Genomic DNA, 21762 nt, shown 5'->3' on the forward strand with positions numbered 1-21762 from the left:
TCAGTAATCAAAAATTTGCTCTAGTTGGTGATAAATTAAATTAAATTTTCCAAGTCAAGACTGCTTTGGCCATGACAAGTTCCCTTACTCCACCTGGTAAAACTGTCCAAGAGCAGCCTGCTGGCACAGCTTGTTCATGTACCAGTTCCAGCTCGAGTTTAGCCTTCGGTGTAATGGGGTTCCTGTCCTCAGCAACAATTGTTTTACTGCCTAATGTAGGTGGCCAGAAAGCCACCAATTTCATCATTTTCAGGCAAGGCTGCTTTAGATTTCTCCACATGTTAATTAATGGTCATTTCTGGTGTCACTAATATGTTACAGTGATGTAAGGTTGTTACCAGTTCCTCTGTGTTTCTTTCTGATCTGTACCTGAATTATTTGGAACAGCAAGGATGTCATTCAGAGCCTTGACTGAGCTTTCCCCCCCAGCTGTTTGTGCTTTCCTTGTTTTCCCTAGGACTTACCAGGTTCAGGTGTCATTTTGTCTGAGTGATAATTCTGGGAAAGTTGTATCACATGACAAGCCTAACTTCCATTTCCAAAGGATCTCAAAGCAATCTACAGAGATTGATACTAAAATGATCGCCCCAGTTATGGAAAGGCAGCTGTTCTTCAAGCTGCAGAAAACAATCACAGATCAGCTAGCTACAGGGTAGAAAAAGAATTAAAACCTCAGGGCTCTGAAGCAGGAGAGGGGGAATACTGTCTGCTGGAACTGGATCAATACTTGCAGAAATACTGAAGGTAATTCATTCATGAGCATAGTTTGAAAATAATATTCTGTTTCCAAATGGCATGGTTTTGATTGGAAAAATGAAAGATGTAAGCCATGCATAATGTGGGAGTTTTGAAAGCAGTAAAAATGAAAGACTAACTTACATAGGGAAATAGCAGAGAAAAAAAAATATATATGGCGGCTACAATTTGGTGATTGTGTGTTTTCTGTGGAGTTTTGTACTGCCTCTTAAAAAGTGCAGAAAAAGAGATGGGTTGAACTAGTCTAACCTAGTGTGAGACAGAAAACCCCCAGTTATTCTGTTTTCTACTTTCAACAACTATCAAAAGCTTTTTCTATTAAGAACCCATGCCTTAGTCAAAGGACTCAAATAACCACTGCTAATGTAAGATATTTATTTGTCTGCCAGGTGGGGTGTAGGAGCTGTGAATCTCCAAAGTGTGGAACAGAGGTTAAAAAGTCATCAGATGGGACAGATTCAATAATGTTAGTGGAGGACCCAAGACCACAGCATTAAGTAGGATTCACTGCTATGAAATTTAGACAAAAGCTTGTCAATCCTGTCAATTCCTTGAAAGTATTTACAGTGTAAAGGAGAATAACCGTATCCTTCCAGCTGGATAACAATGACAAACTAACACACTTCTCCAGAGCAAGAAATACCAAGAGCCTTTAAAGGTTAGGAAAGAGCATCAATGGAGCCTTAAGAATTTACACTGGAAGAAAAATATTAGCTGCTTGTTTCTGCTTTCACTGGCATTGCAGAAAAGCTCCAGTTTGGGTTTTATCAGAGCATGCTCTGCATCTAGAATCTGAGACAAGAATCTGCTCTAGGCTACATTCCTGGCACTGAGATTGGTACAGTTGCACAGTAACATTTTGCCTAGTCTATAAACACCAGCTTAAAATCTCTCCTTTCCTGGCATCAAAACAAGTAATTTGATAAAATCAGCTTTCCTTCAAGCAATTTTTTTTCCCTGATGAATGTAACACTAATCAAATGCATTTCATCAAAATACTTGGGAATTTGAAAGAAAAAAATGAACAAAAAACAGAGCAACAAAATTAATTAGCAGGTCTGACTCACCTACATGCTTTATTTGATGTCAACTGACAAGACTCTGGTCCAGAAGTAAGGAAAGAAAAATTAAAAAGGAATTTAAATCAATTGAAAATATTAAAATGCATGTCTGCAGAAACATTATGTATAATTGGAAGTTTACTTCAAACATATTACTTGCTGCTAGTTAATTACTGTTGCAAAGCATATTTTAAAGGTTCAAAGTGCTAAGAACTGCCAGATCTGGCAGCATCTGCTCCTGTAGGAAGTTGATAAGACAGGGTTTTTTTACACACATGATATTTTCTTCTGCTTTCCAAACTAGCTGCATAAAATAGGACCTATTCTTAGAATAGTTCTCAGCTGAAAATCAGCTGAAAGTTCCCCCCAAACCACAATAGTGGAATTAATGGATATTTCGCCCCTCTAATACCCAAAATGCTGGCAATACAAAAGAAGTCAGATGACAGTGAAAAATTCCCTTATTCCTCCGTAATTAATATTACTAAACAAAATAAACTAGAGATACATTTTTTTTTAAAGTGCTGATTATCTAAACTTGTTTTTTCTCCAGGTTTTTTTTTATCTGACACTGTGTACACAGCAGAATTGCTTTCAATTTGTGTAAAATGCCATAAGGAAAAGCTTAGTCCTTTAACACCCTGAAGGCAGCACAGAACTGAAAGCCAACAGGGTTCTCACCAAGACAAAAAGCAAGGCAGATATATTTAATATTCTCCTTAATTTTTTCTGATGAGCAGCTCAGCAGTGTACAGTGCCTTTAAATGAAAGCTGTGCTGTAATATTTATTTTTTCTTTAAAATGTGTACACACTGATTTCATTCCATAGCCCAAATAATTTCCCACATCTCCAGTGCTGTCAGTATAGTTTATAAATCTAATAGTTGATTGTGGAAAAGTCACGAACTTGCAGAAGTAACACAATCCTATTTCTTTCATGCCTCAGACTCTATAGGGAGAACGGGACAAAAATTGCATGTGCAGAGAAAAGACTTGTATATTCATGAGGAGCTATCTTACATATGAAAGAGGAGAGCGCTCCTCAGAGGCTGAAACAACACCCCAGGTGAGAGGAATTTAAAAATTTAAATTTAAAAAATCCTGCCTGGTTTGCTTTACATTCTGCTAGGAAGAAATATAGAAAACAACAGAATTTATTGAAGTATTTGGAGCACCTCTCCTGTTTTTCTCACATGCTCTGTTGGGTTTTGTAATTCAAAATTCAGAGCTCTTACAGAAAACTAAAGAACATAAAGAAGAAACTTTTCAAATTGTTTCTGAAAGGGTAACAATTTTAAAATAACTAAGGTATTATGCGAATTAAACATTCTTTAAGATGTTTAAATGAAGAATGCAGGAAAATAATAAGCTACTATTGCATAACTTTAATTAAACCTTACTTTTTTTTTAATACCAAAGGGGTACTAAAGATGAGATTTTCAGAAATATTCTTTCGGCAACAACTTTTGTCATCTAAAACATTCTGGGTGTTACACTAGCATCTCAATTTTCTTGGTAAAAACGAGCTTTATTTCTGTAACAAACATACATTTTCCATCTAATTCTAATAATTTATTTTGTGACTGCTTAGGACAATGAACCTAACAACATAATTCACAGTATTTTAAGAAATACTGTCACAAAATACCACCAGATTGTCCCTAAAAAGTCATCACAGTCACCCTAACATGTAGTCAAAGTGCTGTTGCACAGCACAGGAAATTTTGTGATTGTGGCCTACTTGTCACAAAAATTGGAACTATATTTATCTGTCTGCTGAATCCCATGGGAAGAAGTGCTGGATGAGGGGTCTGGCAGGACTTCTTTAGGGAGAGACCTGTTCAGGAGGGAACTGAGCAGGGGAGAAACAGACCCCTCAGGGGTGGTGCAGGGCACTTGAACCATGGCCAAGGTGGGCCTTAGGACAAAGGGACTGGCAGATGAAGGGCTGCACTCATTTGGCTACAGAAAAAAAGGTAAATTTGTCAGTCCTTAGTCCCTTGGGGTAGGAAACAGTTCAGTGGCTGTGGCTGTACTTCTGCTGCAGTGTTGTTGCAAAGTATTTTACCTCCTGCTCTCCTGACTCTATTCCTGCCACCATTTTGCCTTTTTATAAATCAACAGATGCACTAAGCAATAATCCTGGGGAGGAAAACAGAAAAAGTGACTCCTGAAGAAATTGTTAGCAGCAATTCATGTTTATTTTCAGCTCAGCAGGGTAGCAGGCTCACTCCCTGGCAGCTATTTGCACAGCAACATAACACTAGGAGCCGTGCTCCAGTTTTCTCCAGGTACAAACATAAACCACAGAAGAATTTAGGTTAGAAAGGTCCTATGGACATCATCTGATCACTTGCAAAAATAGGCCAGCTTCAAACTTCAGGCTAGCTTTCAGCTTTGGTCCATGTCACCAATGTCACAAAAGAGGGAAATAAACTCAGAGCTTGCATGAGCTCACAGATTACAAGCTCACCTCTCCCTAGGACTTCAAAACAGCAGTCACAGCATTCAAGTACCTCTGAAAATGACTGAGAGACTCCGAGAAATCTCTCCTCCCCCTTCTCCTCACCTTGAAGACTGTCACTAGGGTAGGGCTATGAACGTGAACATCACCAGAGTGATCCTGAATGGAGCCAGGAGCAGCACTCAGGCCTCCTGTGGAAGCTGCATTCATTCCTTGCAGTGCAGAGGTGGCACAGGAGCAAGGAGCACAGCACTTCTCAGAGAAAATTCACAGGAATCAGGCCTTAGCACAGTTCTCCAAAGAATACTCCCTCAGACAATGCCCACAGAGGTCACTGAGCAGATTTCTCACAGATCCACGGGGCAGGGACTTGACAGCTTGGAAGCATGGATGGCACCATTCAGCAGAACAGCACAGTTCTGTACAGGGCTGGTGGACTCGACCCTGCGGGAGACAAAGCACACAAGCAGGGCGACACCACAGAGGGATGCCCACTTTGGCAGGGGGAAGAACATCTCACATCTTTGGAGGGAAGAGACCTGCTGCAGTTGGACTTCATGAGCTGATGTCAGGGAGGATCCATCCTGGGACACTTGTGATACCTGGAGCTCAATGTGAGATTTGCAGCTCACCAGTCTCACACTGGGCTCTCCATTTCCTATCACTACAGAGATAAATGTTCTGTTCCACGAGGGACTTTTTGCTGTTCTACTAAAGGCATTTGGTAGAGAAAGTATAAAGTATCTCAGTTAATTCATCCAGTTAAAATCATCTGTATGGGTGTGTGAAAGGTGGAAGCCTCTGCTTCATTAAGGTTATCCAATCAAGGTCTCGTTCAGTGCAAAAGATCATAATGAGGACAAAATTATGAAAGAGAAATCCACAGACACAAACATTTAAGAAATAACAGACAAAACTGCAAAAACCAAAAGTCTTCAGCTACTAATTGATGGGCCTTCAAAAGCCTCCAGGCATAGCTTTGGACAGGAGCACCCCGGGCTTTGTGACAGATAAGAAAGTTGGGGTGAAAGTGGAGCAGGAGGATTTGAGCTAGAACAATTCTGGTAGAACAGCTAGAACATGCTAGGAACTAGCTAGAACAATTCCAGTAACTACCTAGAATAATCCCAGTGACCAGCTAGAACAACTCTAGTAACCATCTAGAACAATCCCAGTAACCAGCTGGAACAATTCTGGTAGAACAACTAGAACAATCCTAGGAAATAGCTAGAACAGTCCCAGGAACTAGCTAGAACAATCCCGGTAACCAACTGGAACAATCATTGCTGGCTGTAGTGAGCTGTTTCCACCTTTCCATTGTCTCAGCCACACCTTGAATCTGATTCTGCCATAAAATCTCAAGGAACATCTCCCAGCAGTCCTGTCCTGTTGGTTAGAAGAACAAAAACCTCCCCTTCAAGGTGGGTCTCTGTAAAACTTGTTGAGGAGCTTTTATAGGACGAGGAGGAAATAGAGGGGAGGAGGTGAAGCAAGGGATGGGTCTGAGCCTCTGGGAGCAGCTGATGATTGCAGGCACAATCACTGTGTCACAGTCCTTTGCTTGCATGTGTGCTGTCTCTGGTGGACCTACAGACAGGAATGTAGCAGCTGTGTCCATTAGCCTGGGATAGAGACTCCCAGGCCTACGTGCACCTCACTGGGCTCTGGCAGCTGGGCAGGAGGAAGCCCTTAGCTGCATGGCCCTTAGCCACGGCCACTTTGAACATCCCTTGGCAGCCATGTTCATTGCTGGCTGACTTCTGTTGAATACCAGGAGACTTTTCATGGCAGAGGGGGGAAGAATCTAAAATTCAGGTGTTTTATCTAAAAGTACAAAGGAAACACCATACTCACTTTTCATCACTCAGTTTTGAGCTGTCTTCCCAGGCCCAGTCCCCATGGGTGTCCCTCTGTAAACCAATCCAGTGGGATTTGATGTGTTGTACCTGGAAGAAGTCCTAGGAAGGATGGGAAGGTAGAGAGATCAGTAGATTCAGCAAAACCAGGTCAAGTCATGGGTTTTGAAGAGTAAAGAAAGAAGCACTGTGTGAGAGATGAAATTTTGAGGCCATTTCTGAGTGTGCACACCTATTCCCTTCCTTCCTACAGGGACCTGCTTTGTGAGACTTGGCATTTCAGAGTGCCAGGCAGCTTCCCATCTGTTTGTGTCTGTGGGTTCTGAGGGCTGAACTCATGACAAACAAAACTCAGCTGAGTCAGGCAGAAACAAATCTCTCTTGCCAAGTGTCTAAGGGAAAGCCTTGTCTTTGCCAGTGCAAAGGAGGTTGTGGGTGGGTCCAGGAGTCTTTTGCACTCTCCCTTCCTCCCAGAGGGAAGGAGCTGCCAGAACTGTGCCTGGGACTTGCTCCTACTTTGTCCTGCCCTTGCCCCTGCAAAGGCACCCACCATTTCACTGGTATTGCTGGTCACCAGGAGATGAGCTCCCTGTGCCCAGCAGGATTCCAGGCTGGAATTCCAGTCCTTCTTCTCCTTGGAGAAGGAGTAACACCTGCCTCTGTAGGTCACCCACTGCTCAGGGCAGCATGGACATGGGCAGCCTGAAAAGGAATCATACATGTCTCTTGCCACTCACAGTCATGCCCAGTTCCTTACAAACACATTTCACAAATGTGTTCTTCCAGAAAATTATTCTCCCCAGTTACAATGATGCCATCCCTGGAGCTCTTCTGAGACTGGCAACAATCAGAGTCTCTGAAGGAATCTGTGAAGGGCATTCATTATCCAGATGGAAATAGGCATGAGAATATATTTTTTTTAAAGAGAAGAGGTCCATGTTCTTCTTGGACCAATGAGCAGATTTCAGGAGCTCTGCTGTGCTCCCTGACAAAGTTCTACAGACAAATGAAGTATTTTCAGTGAAGGAGATTTATTTACCCTTGGTAATAAAATGCCCTGTGATTCCCAGCAATGCCATGAAGAGGATCCCTAGAATCACTGCAACAATCCAGCAGGTAGTAGATTGTTGCAGCCTGAATTGCTGCTAGCAAAGCCCAAGGTAAAGAAGCAAAAAGGGCCTTTGTATAATACCCACAGATGTTTAATTCAGCCACACAGGGTGAGATATTCAGAGTCCCAGAGCAGCCACTTGTCAAGAGTCCAGGTTCCTCTCTGTCCCCAGAGGGCTGGGCTGACAAAGACCATGGCCAACAGGGGAATAGGGAGGGAGTGGCTCAGGGACATAGGAACAGACATAGGAACAGGGCAGGGAGCCAATGGTGTCTTAACAGCTTTTTGAGGGGAGATTCTTGTGTCTCCTTAATTTCGGGGGTGCCTCCCAGGGCCTCCATGGTAGATGAAACAGGAAAACCTAACAAGAATAAAAGAACATAAATGTGAGAAAGGTGAGGTTTTCTTTAATGGGACCAGCTCTAAAAATACAATTCATGTCAAACTGCAGTGTCAGCTTACCTCAAGCCTGCACTCATGTCAGAGTCCAACAATGTCTGACAGGGTTCTTTTTGATATTCCACACATTGATAATTTAACCTTTAATTACAAGTTTGCTTATTTGAAGACATGATGTTTCATGAGATTCTGATTTAGCAGAATCAACCACAGCTATGTATTGGAAGCACAATACAAGAGCAAACTAACAAAATGTAGCAATTTCAATAAAGACATGAATCACAATACAAATCTGATTCTTACTGGCAGAATTTATAATATGTCCACCATTGCAACACTGACTAGCACCAGGAAGAAACATGTATCAGGCTAATCAGGCTATATATATGTATACACACTGTCCCCATGCTGGTCTGGTTAACTTAGAAAAACATTCACACTCTTTTGATTAACTCAGGAACAAAAATTCACACAGCCAGCTGATATAATCAGCTGATCCACCCAACTGATACAAATGTTAATCAAAAAAATTCAGTCACTGTATACTTCATCAGTACATGGCACTTTCCTTTGAGAGTCCCTCCCTTGAGACTTACCCCATTAGAGGGGCCTATTGATCAGTCACAACTCAGCTTTCCATCTGAAGGGAAGTCCAAATGCCATGAGTGTTTTGATACAGCACCAACAGAAGTTCTTAGATCACTCTGTTGGAGCTGCAAGCCTGCAACTTCAACCTACCTTCAACTGCCCATCCTGCCCAATCTCAAACAGCAGGATAGAAAGGAAAACTTAGCATACTAATGCACATCTCTAATTCAGACATGAAATCTGCTAGACTGCTTATTTACTAATGCATGTATCTTTTCCATTATTAATAGACTTTACCTTTATTCTTGATGTCCCTGTTCCTCTCTGTTCTTTGTATTCGCTGTTCCTTGGCAGTTCTGTGTTTCACATTCAGAGAGAAATGCTCCTTTTTATCCCTGTCACATGCTTTTAAGTGCTGCTTTTTTAAACTTTGCTTTACTTGGAATTTAGAAGTCCCATCTGCCACAAAGCCTGGATGTGGATCTGGATTTCCCTGAGCGTTGGCTAAGCTTTCATCACAGCACTTTGGAGTAATTTCTAATGACAGAGCACATTATTAACAGAAAAGTAATATACATAAGGAATGATGCCATACATCAGCTTTTTGGAATACAAAATGGTTTAAGCAATGGCAATAGCTCACAAAGAGATTGATGTTTAGTGATCAAACTGCTGCTCTGATGGATGCTCCATAAATCATTGAGGGAAACTTGCTTTGACCGGGGAGTGAAGTAATCTAGCATTCTTCACATCCCATAAATAAGCAATTTAGGCTTGACCAAGATGAAAAAGGTGAGAAATTAAATTTCCTCACTTAGCAAACAGGTAATTCTAGTGGGATAATTTACAGATTGCATTTCTCTTTCACTGCAAGCAGCATCAATGAAAGCAATGCAGCTGTGTTTGATCTATATCAGCATCCTTAATTATATCCATTTATTTATTTATATTAACAACACAGCAAGACACAAGAGTTTGAGAACTGAGACAAGAAAATTGAGGGGGGTTACATTAACTCCGCAGGAGGAAGCTGAAATGTAACAGTAGAACAGGTGGTGCCTGTGTCCTTTTCTCCATATGTGACTCTGCGGGGTGGCAAAGCAACCATTCTGAGTGAAACAGGGCAACTGCAAGATGAGAAATAATTATTGTGGTGACCCACATGGGAAACTTGAATTCTTCCACTCCAGAACAAAGCTCTACCATTTCAGATTTGTAGTGACAACCATGGCAACCTGTTCCTGCCATGGTTGCACCAAACTCTGAGCTATTTCTAATGTCACGTTCGCGGAGCAAGATAATATATTGAAAAAGTTCAATCTGTGGAATCCATTACTAAAATCATATGCTTGTACTGCCAGCCCTTTCCTACAACAGCAATTTCACTGACCGGTCCAACAGTATCAGCCTTTCCACTCAACTCTTTGATTTGTGTTCACGTTTGCTTAAAGCTAGGTCAGGACTTCAGACAGAAAACAGAAACTATAGTATCTTCAGAACAGGAGACTTCACAAATCATTAATTATGTTAATTCTGAGAATTATTAAAATTTGAAAATATAATTCTATTAAAATTTGTGTGATTATTTTTATTTTATAGGCTACCAGGAATATACATACCCAATTTTCAAACATATAAATATTTTCTACACTTTTTCTTAATTTCCTTTCCCTTCTTTTTCTACTTATACTCCATTTGTTTTTAAGAACACAGAGAAGAACTGGTCAGAGCAGTAATCATGAGATGCTGAAGTTCCTGAAAAGAAGAGAAAAATACAAAAACAAAATCACAATCAAGCCGGACTCTATGAGAAAAAACTTTGCACTGCTCAGGAGTCAGTGTTCATGGGAGAAATCCCACCATGCAGAGATTCCTGCAGAGAAGTCCCAGGATGGGACTGGTTCTCAAGGAGCTGCTCCACTGAACTCAACAATGGTCTGTCCCAAAAAAGCAGGATACAAAACAAAGGTGGCAGCAAATGTTTTCAAGAAGACAGGGAACTAGAGGACGGTCAGCCTGACATGAGGAAGAGATTAAGTAACTACACCTATTAAACCTAACTCATCAAACTAAATGTTCTTCTCCAGCTTGGAGCTGAAGTACATTTGTTTCAAAAATACACATTCAAAAAAAAACCTTTGATCACAGACAACTCAACCTGTATCTAGCTCATCTTTTTTTTCTCACAAATTGTAAACCACAGTAAATCCACACTTTGAAAAGATAACACGAGCTCACAGGAAATGCTTTTTCTGAAGACATTAATTTAAACCAGGCAGGAAACATCAGCTTGTCTTGAAGACAGGCTGAGGTCAAGAGTTGAGAGCTGCAGCTCAGCTGTGGACATGCTATTGGTGTAAAGAAAAAAGCAACAATCGACCATGACCAGGCTCAGGCATAAATATCTAACTGCTCTCATTCTTTTTGCAGTGATTCAGGTGGAAAGTTAAGAAAGATTTCTCCGGTGGCAACAGCTCTGCTATAGCCTTTCCACATCAAAATATTCTCTTCTTACCTACCCAAGCATCATCCTTCACCTCCATGCACTGAATTTTGAAGAACTAATCATAGGAAGCTGATCAAATAAAAAAATATTCCTGCATGGCCATATGGGAGTTGAGCACATCCACTTCATTACAGTCACCCAATCAAGGTCCATTTAAATGCATAAGAGCATAATAAGCTACAGAGACAGAAACCTGGTGGACATAAAATAACAGAGGGAGCATTTTCCACATAATATCAGCAGATGGATTTAAAATTCTTCACTGTTTTATTTCTGAAACTGTTGTACATGAAAAGATTAGCAAAATGAAAAATCAAGACAGGCAATTTGTCCTTCATCCCCTCATTATTTATCTTGGGTTTAAATCAGCATGAACAATTCCTCTCTGTGATCCTCATGGATCCCTTCTAACTCAGGGCATTCTATGACTCCGTGATTCTATGAAGGAAAATGCCCCTTGCAGAAGGAGGACCTGTTTAAAAACAAGGCAAGGGGAAAACACTAGCTCACCTCCTCCTTTTATCATAGATAGAAAGACCTGTTAAACCATCCAAAAATATGAGAGTAACATGAAACTTATGTGAAAAAAGTAGCCTTTTTATATGTCTTGGACAGTTGGGGGGGATGTGTGTAGATTATTGCTATTTATTTTTGGTGCAGCACCTGCTATAAATAAAACCACAAGCTGTAGGAGGTAGCACATAAACCAGTGCACACTCACATTCTCATGACTAAACCAAAGCCCTCACCAAAAATACAATTTTGTGAATTCAGAAAAGCAAGAGTACTGCAGTGCTTCTCTTCCATGTGGCTGAACAAGAGTCCTTTGCAACATGCCCACTGTAGCACAAAGAAGATTTTGCAGTTCAAAGACTTTCAAAGCTCATATGTGGTTTAAAAAATTCCAAGCATGGTGAAGCCAAATCATACCAGGAAAATTTAATATCTGTGCCTCCTGTCTGTTGTCACCTTTTGGACCACTTTTTTCACTCTGCCTGCTCTGGACAGGATTTCCTCATCTTTAGGAGATCCATTGGATCTGATTCAGTCTCTCACTGAAAAGGTGATCAGATGCCTGAAGATAGGTAGGAGACAAGGCTTTATGTGCAATGAAAGGTGATCTACATTTAAGAAGAACAGAGAAACAATCCACCAGAAACTAATTAAATTATGCAGATGGCTCTGTCATCTTTGAGAAAATTAAATGTAATAATAAAAAGGCAACATTTTTGATGAGAACAAAATATTCAAATTAAACAACTAAAACAAAGTCTATCACTAAAAACTGAAAAGCCATGATTCCCCACAAAACAACTAAAAAATTTTCACCAAGTCCTCAGTGGGTTCACTAAAGAGAAATTGATGCACGAGTCTACATTGATCCTAAAATGGAGACTGCTATGTGGAAAAGATTTCTGTATAGGTTACTTTAAAAAGCAGGGAGAGCAGTTAAATTAGGGTAACTCCACATGTACAATTGCATGATGCCAGTATAAAATTTACTATCATTTAGATTCAGTTACTTCCAAACCAACATAAATTAACCAGGGGAAGACAAATCAGAGTAAGAATGCTTACATTCTTAGAATGACTAGGGCCACTTTATTGAAAAGAAATGAAATCACATCTTATCAAACAGCAGGAAAAGGCCTTTCTGTGGGCAAATTCATAAGCAGGGTCTTGGCACAGATTTGCTTGCAGGGGAAACCAAAGTAGATCTTTTGTTGGAGGCTGTGAGGTGCTCAGCATCTGAATTCCCATGGATTGCCTTGATCAGAGCTTTCACAACAGAAATAAAATATGAGCATTTGTGTAAAGCAGAGCATTGCTTTCTGTGCTCTAAGAACAGTGCTGCATTTGTTACCTTCAGCTCTCTGTTTAACAAGGCTCCCTGTGCATTATTTGTCAGGTCTGCAGCAGCACTGGGGATGCTTTCACAGCTCTGGGATTGTATTACCTGCCACACACCCACCTTTCACAGGCAAGACCTTTCTGAATACCCACTCTTCAGTGGGAGGTTTGAACCAATCAAATGCTTTTTAAAATGAATAGTTTATTCACCGAAGATAACTGTGAATTTGACCTAATTTACCAGGCAGCTTTGAACTTGTTCTCAAGTGAGGGAGAGAGAAAAGGATGTTACTATTTTACCATTTGGAAAAGAAGGTGTCTCAATTCTCCAGGTCAGATTTACACCAACTGTTTTATGAAGATCCAGGTGGCAATTAGCCAACACCATGGGAAAAGTCAGAAAGCTGACTGCTTCCTCTTGAATGGACTTTGAAATGTCCCAGTGTATAGTGGTGACACATGTACTGTATGAACTCACATTACATTTATTTAGGGAAGCAAACATCATTTCCCACAAAGCCTCAGTGACATAGAAAGAACAACTATTTCATTCATGTCATTTTGCATTAAAAATAGAAAACTTCTTACCATTGTCTTTCGAAGAAGACCAACAAGTTTTGATGGAAACCAGAATGGAAAGAGTCATGCTAAGTGGGGGGATGCTGAGTGAACACTGATTCCACTCTTCACACAGAATGGTAAAATTATTCCTTTGATGCGTATTTAGTCTTTTTTCACAAGGACCTTTAATGCTCAAAGTGCCAAAATAGTAAGAGAAAAAAAAAACCCTAAGATACTGTCAACTTTAGAAATAGCAGTAAGAAAAGCATAATTTTTTATGATTTCTGTATGTCCATTAAAATCAATGATCAAAAAATTTCATATAAGCTTTGGAGTACTCACCTGACCTGCACAGAAAGCACACTCTCCATGAAGATGTATGACATTTGTGTAACAGCTTCTGCATCCACAGACATGATGCAGAAGGTTTTGCTGTTGGGCAGGGAGGTGTGGGGATTGGTTTTTTGTGGGTTTGTGTGTTTGAATACAGTGCCCATGCTCCCAAGGGAAGCTAGAGTATAAAGCACTGAAGAAATCACAGAGAACTATTGAATACCATCCCAGCATGTTCCCCAGGACATCTCCTCTTTCAAATACCTAACTGATGCATTTTCCTGGGAGAGAAAAGATGGGAAAAAATTTCCAGAAACCTCATGGTGGGTTGACTCTGGCTGAATGGTAGGCACCCATCCAGCCACTCTATAATTTCCTCTTCTTAACTGGACAGGGGAGAGAAAATATAACAAAAGGCCCTCAGGTCAAGATAAGGACAGTGAGAGATTGTTCACCAATTACTGCTATGGGCAAAAGAGACTCAACTTGAGAAAAATTAGTTTATTGCAAATCAAATTAGAAAGTGTAATGAGAAATAAAACCAAGTCCTGCAGCACCTTCCTCCACCCTTCCCTTCTTCCAAGGCTCAGCTTCACTCCTAATTTCTCTACCTCTTCTCATCCAGCAGGGAGAATGGGGGTTGTGGTGAGTTCATCTCACATTGTCTCTGCTGCTCCTTCCTCCTCAGGGGGAGGACTCCTCACATGCTTTCCCTGCTCCATTGTGGGGTCCCTCCAAAGGAAAGTAGATCCTTCAGAATTTCTCCAACGTAAGTTCTTTGCAAGGGTTGTTCTTCATTAAGCGCTCCAGCATGAATCCCTATCCATGAGATGTGGTCCTTCTCCAATGAGGGCTCCTCTCTCCACAGATTCTGTCAGGACAGATTCTGCTCCAGCACAGGCTTCCCTTGGAGTCACAGCCTCCAGACATCCCCCTGCTCTGGCGTGGGCTCCTTCAGGGGCTGCAGGTGGATCTCTGCACCCTCCCTGCCCTCCAGGGGCTGCAGGGGCTCAGCCACGGAATCTCAGGGAAATCCCAGCTCTGGAGCAGCTCCTGCCCCTCCTTCTGCCCTGCCCTGGGTGTTTGCAGAGCTGCTCCTCTCACATTCACACTCCTCTCTTTCACCTGCTGTTGTGCAGTATCTTTTACACTTTCTTAAATATCTAATCACAGAGGTGCTACCAGTGTTGCTGAAGGGCTCAGCCTTGACCAGCATCAGGTCCATCGTGGAGCTGGGGGAGGCTTCTGGCATCTTCTCACAGAAGTCACCTCTGCAGTCCACCCCATCACCAAAACCTTGCCACACAAACCTAACACTCCTTTAATTCAAGTTTCTCATTTCATTTTCTACAGCTTCCTAAACACACTTTACTCCCAAATGACCACTGGCAGAATGACACCAACAGGTTGATTTAACAATAATGATAACAGTTTCTTGCGTCTGGCATGGAGATTTTATAGATGTCTGAAGAACAAAGAGATCCCTTCTAACATACACACCTCGTTCTGAGCTTGCAAAATATTTAGAAAGGGAAAACTCTGAGACTTCTTTCTCCTTTACCAAAATACGAAAGGACCCTTCAGAGGATTGTGTATTCCCTCACCAGGCTGTGCACATCAACACCAGCAGCATCAGCATAGAGTTCAGGCACCACTGGCTCAGGCACCTGCAGCACTGTGTGCCCATTGCTGGTCTTCATGGCTGTTTTCAGGGAGCACAAGAGCTGTGCTGGGGAAGGCCGGTCAGCTGCACTCCACTGCCAGCAGGACCTCATGATGCAGTACCTGTAAATCATGAAATGATGAAATTATGCCTTCATGCAAAGAAATGTACCTGAGATCTTCCCTTTGGATACTTTGTTCTCTTCAGAGAATATCCTATCACTTTGAAGAGAAAAATCATTCCCCAGCAGTGCTGTACCTTGTAAGGAAGCACTGGAGCAGCAAATTGCAAGGGCACTTAAGCAAACAGAAACAAGTGTCATTTTCAACAGAAGGGAATGGAAACAAGTGTCATTTTCAGCAGAAGGACAGAAAGCTTTTGGCCACAGAGGATTTTGCAGCAGAACTCAGTAAGGAGATGTGACAGACACAAATCTCCTCGGCTAACAGATTACTCTCAGTATAGTCTAGACTTAGAAATCTTGTGTAAAATTTCATTTTCTATGTCCAATTTTCATTTAGCTCTGCCAACCTCACGTTCAATTGACCATAAAGAGAGTGGCTTACATGGCTTGCTGGCAGCTCGAGGGCTGCTTCATAATGTTCTGTTTCTGCAGGTAGGATAAGATGTCAGAAGGTGGCACCTCAGGATATGGTGGAGCACCTGGAAGGGCAAAAGGAGCAACAGTAGAAAACTTTATGGCAGTGGTTGGAAAGAGCAGCTTCTGTGCAAGACTGCCTTCCTTCCCTATCAAAATCTGGGGGTTTTTTTACCACAATTCACAATAACAGAAGGTCTAAAAGGAATTGATGAAACTTTGCAAATTGGAAAAAAAGAAGGTGCTTATTTAAATGGCCCAACTTTACATTCCAAAAGTTAGAGATTTTGGGTCTTGTTAATTTGCTGCTTCCTCACGTATTTTTTTTTTTTAGCATTAAATCTTCTTACCTAATGTAATCATTTCATACAGTAGAATTCCAAAAGACCATCTGCAAGAAAAGAAAACAAGGTGATGTTTTTTGCTAGGTGATTAAAACTAGGCATGGCCTGCAGACAGGAGAAAGAATGAGCTGTAAAAGTGTAGCGTTATGCTGAAACTAGATCTGCCTTCCTGTGAATTTCAGGACATGAAATGATACATAAAGGAGAGAAAGAAACAGGTGAACTTCTAGTCCCAACATGAAGCCATACATGTCTGCCTTGATGGTAGGGGGTTTGCTCAGGAGCCTCTCTGGTGCCTGCCACTTGACGGGCACTTTCCGTGTGACTGAGCTGGCACCGTGTGTGTGAGTTTCGTAGGCCAGGCCCAAACCACAGAGCTTGGCAGTGAAGTTGTGATGGAGAAGAACATTCCTGGCAGCAATGTCACCATGGAACAAGTTCTTTTCTTCAAGATAAGCCTAGGAAATTGGAAAAGAAAGAAAACAGGAAATTTAATTGATACAAATTTTCACTGAGTTTATGCTTGTCTTCAACACTGCTCAGCAACATAAAGGAAGCATATTTTCACAAAGCCTTTATTCTCAGTGCTTAGGCCAAGAAGACTTAAGCCACCACACAAATCTGTGTTGCAATCAAGTAAGAAGGAAAAAATGCAACCAACCTGAGCAGACTTACCAGAGCTGCTGCAACCTGCTGTCCAACCTCATATACCTGCCTCTCAGTGAGGTCATAGGGGACACCATTCATTGCCATTACATCCTAGACACAAAATAAGAGACCTAGGTTCAAACAAATGCCACAGCAGTAGTATTGTGGGGAATGTTTCCTTCTAATCTATCTAATCTTATGCCCCTCTTTCTCACAATTGCTCATAAATTGACTGAAATGTAGGAGGATGTGGATGGGTGATGCTGAGGGTATATTGAGTAAGACAAATATATTAGAGATACTAGTGGGCAAATTGACACATGAGGAAAAAATTAATGTTAGACAGAAATTGTCAGAATGACAGTGAAAAATGACAATCCACACAGATGAATGAAAGTTATATTATAAATTAGAATGATGAGTAGAAAACCACATTTCTAACACATGAATTTGGCACCTGGTACGAGACTAACAGTCCATCTCTCCGACCGCCCTGCCTGTTACAGTGAGAGATGAGAGAGAGAATAAGGTAAACACACAATGTTCTTCCTGTGCCATTTTACAGCCCACAGATACATTCTACTTAAAAACTTCCTTAGATGGTTACGGCTTCAACATGTTCAGTAACCTTTGGAAGGTTACCGTCCATAACTAACCTAATATGAACTGTCAGTATATGGTGCCACACCAGTCAGTGGCAAAGACATTCCATTAGTCAAATCCTCAGATCATGAAGAATCACCTCCATTTGTTTGTTTTGAACATGACATCTACTAGCTTTATCTCCTACCACCTGGACCTTCTGCTGAACAGGACAGGAAGCAATCCTTCTCTATTTAGAGTTTCAGATGTAGGAGTGATGGATTTAGACAGTAACAGCAGAGTTTTGTTTCTGTGCCTTTTGTAACAATGAGCCATAGAATCAGAATATGCTGAAGTGGAAGCGACCCACACTGAGTCCAACCCCTGACCCTACACAGGACATCCCAACAACCCCACCCTGTCCCTGACAGTGTTGTCCAAACACTCCTGGAGCTCAGACAGCCTTGGAGCTGTGACCATTCCCTGGAGCACCTGTTCAGTGCCCCAGCACGCTCTGTGGGAAGAATATCCTCCTGCTATCCAGAGCCAGATATTTAGGCTCTTTTTTAGCTTGAGTTAACATTTTCCCTGGACTGCATATTTTCATACTATCAGACCTCATCCCACCAGATTTTACCCCTCATCAGCAATGGGCAGACATGAAGCCATCATTCATACATAAGAAACTTCTTCCTGTGGATTATTTCATTTTTAACTATGCTGAATTTTATCTGTTCTTTTTATTGGCAAGTCTCTCAATCTTGGATGATCCTTCTGCAATTCCTTTGGTCTGCCCTTGGCTTTACTGGCTGGAATCATCAGCAAATATTCTCACGTCATTGTCATCCCATTTTTAGGTTATTAATACATGAAATGAACAGCACTATGTCCTAGATAGCTGACCTCCCTTCAGTGCAAGTGCCAACCTTTCATTCTTATATTCTATTTCCTGTCTTTACCAATTAGCTATCATCCCATGACCTTCCCCTGTGTTGTAACTGCTCTGCTTTCTTAAAAGCATTTGGAGTGAGACATGATTTAAAACTTTAGGAATTCAGGTGGATTTATGAATTCATTCTCATTCCAATGTCTGCAATGCCCTTCAATGGTCTGCCAAGTAGGACATGTGTAGAACTTCTTTGGAGCACGGAAATAGTTTTGATTGATGTAGAGGCATGCAGGGAGAGATGAAAAAAAAAAAATTTTGACTTATGGATAGATATGTACCTAAGGAATTTAAGAAGCTATTCTGTCATCACTTCTTTTGACTCACCTTCCGACATGTCCACAGAAATGTCAGCAGGTCACCAAGAGACACATCTTCCATGATCATATACAGTGGGAGCTGGTCTACACAACATCCAACCAACTCAACCAGGTTCTCATGATGGCCAAGGTTTTGATGGAATTTAATCCTTCCCAAGAAATCCTTCACTTTCTGGGGACTAGCTGGATCTGAGAGAACAAAAGAAAACAAATTGAAAACAAAACAACAACAAATGGAAGTAGCAAAGAACAGGTTGAGAGCTAAAATCAACATGGTCAGCAATCTGTAATCCTACCAAGACATTCCTACAAGAACATCTTGGACTTACTGTACTGAACACAGCTTGTTCTTGCCCAGAACTGATGGCAACGCTCTGCCCAGCACCATGTCTGGGATACAGAGACTACCAAAGTGGATCCTGACCACAGCCCATACCTTGCAAGGCTTTCAAAACCACAGCCTTAGTCTTCCCAGAGCTCCCAGTTTCCAATTGTGCTCTGTAGATGCTCCCATAGGCACCAAGTTTTATCAGCTGCAAGCTGTCTGGTAAGAGTTTCTCTCGTGGTATCTCTAATTCTTTCAGAGTCAAGGACGCAGAATTTAGCAGGCTCTCCACAGAGCTCTCATTTAGCTGGATGTAGCGGTTCTCTGTTGAGCAGGGTTCCTGCTGATTCTTTCTTGTCACTGACAAAAGCAAACACATATGATGCATAAAAGCAGACAGATGAACTCTTGTAATAGATGGCAATGTTCATCCTTCCATGCTCTTTAATTTTTGCTCCACAGTGTTTCAGAAATCAGGGCAAAATAAGGAACTGTTATTTTATCCTACTTATCCTGGCCCTTGAAGACAACAAAGAATTTATCTCCCACTCTATTTGATGAAAACACAGAAGCAGTCTAGAAATTTCCCCCATATTTAACTACATAACCTTTATAGATAAGACACATTTGTACTTCATTCCATGTGCTCAAGCAATGAACATTTTCTTTTATTACCAGTTCTCAATTATTTCTCTTAATATAGGCCCAAGATCTGTTTCCCTCTACATATACAAAATTAGTTCAGAACTGTATTTTCATTTCCACACAGCCACATGTGTGCCAACAAACCTTCCCCTACCCCATCACCAGTTCTACTTCACCCTGTTCTACTACCTACTACCCCCCTCACCCTGTTCTACTTCATGTTATCTCCATAGGAAGAGGGTGACAGGAGCTTGAAACTAAATTTCTTAAATGGCAGTACAGAAAACAGATTAACTAGGTGTAATCTACACCAAAATTACTAGCATTCATAATTACGCCAGTAAAACTCCCCTTGCAGCAGCCTCCAGGAGCTGTTACACAAATACACTTTGCAGCTCTTGTGATGTTACCACAGCACATAAAACAGCCCACATGGCATGATGCTTTAGATTTTCTCAGGTCCATCTACACTACAGCTTCCACCACTGCTGCTGCAAAATGAAGTAAATCAGTGTTCACAATTTTTCTAATGTTTACTGGATTGCTGAATACCACTCAGGATCCTTATAAATGGTTTTGCCTAACAGCTCAAGTGATGGCGAAATGGAATTGGCTTCTGGCTGTATTGGCCATATTGTATTGGCTGAAACCAATACTCTTTCCTCTGGCTGAAAAGCATTTTTTTACCTTGGGTTCTGGCTGGTGCTGATTGCTCCTGCTTTGCTCGCAGGCCACGGCAGTGGAGCCAGAGGATCACACTGAGCACAATGACAAAAAGTCCCACCAGGAGAACTGGGACAACGATCACTTCCGTTTGATGTTCACGCACAACTGCCAGCAGAGAAAGAAAATGGAAAACCAGGGAGTAAGCAGCACACAGGTTCTGTGTAACCATGTAGCAACAATCCATTTCAGTAACTTTCAGCCCCAAAAGTGTGTGCTCCATCCTCTGGAATAACTGAACACTGTTAGTGCTGCCACCTTATTTTTCAAAGGTGCTGAGTACCTAAACTGTATGTTTAGTATGAAGTCACTAAGACTCCCACACCCAACGTCACTTATTTAGATGCTTTAATATGCAGGCCAGGAATTGTAGCCATTTGAAGTCACATCCACCAGTGAAACAGAAACAGCACCGGCAGCAGGACAGCAGGGAGATGGGACAGGCTGGATATTGCTGTGTCATCATGTGCAATTGCAGCTCCAGCTCCTTCCAGTAACATTACAAAGAGCATTTTAAAGGAAACTAGGTGTGGTCACCTTTGGAATTTGACTGGAAGACATTTCAATTATCAAGGCTTGTGAGGGTAACTATCTATCTTTCTCATATCTCCAGATTTGGAGGTGTTTAAGACCATTTTTTCTGTTCCCAAAGATGGCAGAAAGTCATGAAATCAAAATCCCACAAAACTGGTCCTTTGGGAAGCTGCAGGGAATCTTTAATGACTGCTGTACACCTCATTCGAAGTAGTAATTCTCTAAAATGGCTGAAATTATGTGAGATTAATCCAGCCACAGAGGCTTCATCCCCATAAACATTTCTTCCCTGAAACACAACGCAGGGAAAGCTCCATCAAATCTTTCTGTGTGGGCTGGGATGTAGTGGAGGAGAAGAAAGGGCTTGGCACACTTTTTAGTGAACCTGGCCTTCCTGCAAGCATGTGAAATCTTATTAAAGGAATGTGTGAATCTTACCACATAGCTTGTCATTGCTATTGCACTCCAGCAGCATCCGTGAGAATCTTTTCCCATCCCCTGCCATGTTCAGTTACAAGCAAGCAGGCCTCCAGCCCCCACTTTCTGCACAGACATAAAGAATAATAACAAAGTTTATTGGGAGAAAGGATGATGATGAATGAAGAAGTGACGTGAATAGGGAGCTTTCTACCCCTTACAATCAGTGGCTGCAGGGAGCAGCACTGGGATTTGAAGGCTTGCAGAACGACACAGGACATCCACTATCACATCCTATGGATTATGCCCTGCATGACCAGAGAGAATTTAGGGTTAAGCTTGTTCTACAGTGCTCCACAAGCAAATGAGGACCCCTAGTCCTAAAGGCTGGCATATGCACAAAAATCCATAGATAGGAACCTAATTATATTTAAAGAACATCTAATACCCTCCTAGCTAACACATTTCTAAGATGCCAGAATGGCTCAGCATTTTATCTTCTGTTCTATTACAAGTGAACAGATCAGCAGC

General features: G+C 41.5%; 1 protein-coding gene and 1 pseudogene across 2 annotated transcripts; both read right to left on the reverse strand.

The window, feature by feature from the left end:
- Positions 1-4564: 4564 nt before the first annotated feature.
- On the reverse strand, positions 4565-13569 carry LOC131557814 (killer cell lectin-like receptor subfamily G member 1; annotated as a pseudogene).
- A 463-nt stretch (positions 13570-14032) lies between these two features.
- Positions 14033-21360, reverse strand: STYK1 (serine/threonine/tyrosine kinase 1). Of its 2 annotated transcripts, XM_058805613.1 has the most exons (10): positions 21253-21360; positions 20245-20388; positions 19024-19272; positions 18595-18776; positions 16767-16850; positions 16341-16549; positions 16098-16138; positions 15716-15812; positions 15091-15271; positions 14033-14357 (listed from the first exon to the last, which is right to left on the reverse strand). In XM_058805613.1, exons 1-10 carry the CDS (start codon positions 21317-21319, stop codon positions 14187-14189), a joined length of 1425 nt encoding a protein of 474 aa, XP_058661596.1. In that variant the 5' UTR covers positions 21320-21360; the 3' UTR covers positions 14033-14186. The 2 variants fall into 2 exon arrangements, with proteins under 2 accessions (XP_058661596.1, XP_058661597.1); XM_058805614.1 differs by having other exon boundaries at positions 14122-15271.
- Between the last annotated feature and the right edge of the window lie 402 nt (positions 21361-21762).

This window comes from Ammospiza caudacuta, chromosome 5 (genome assembly GCF_027887145.1).
Source record: "Ammospiza caudacuta isolate bAmmCau1 chromosome 5, bAmmCau1.pri, whole genome shotgun sequence".
Classification (NCBI taxonomy): Eukaryota; Metazoa; Chordata; class Aves; order Passeriformes; family Passerellidae; genus Ammospiza; species Ammospiza caudacuta.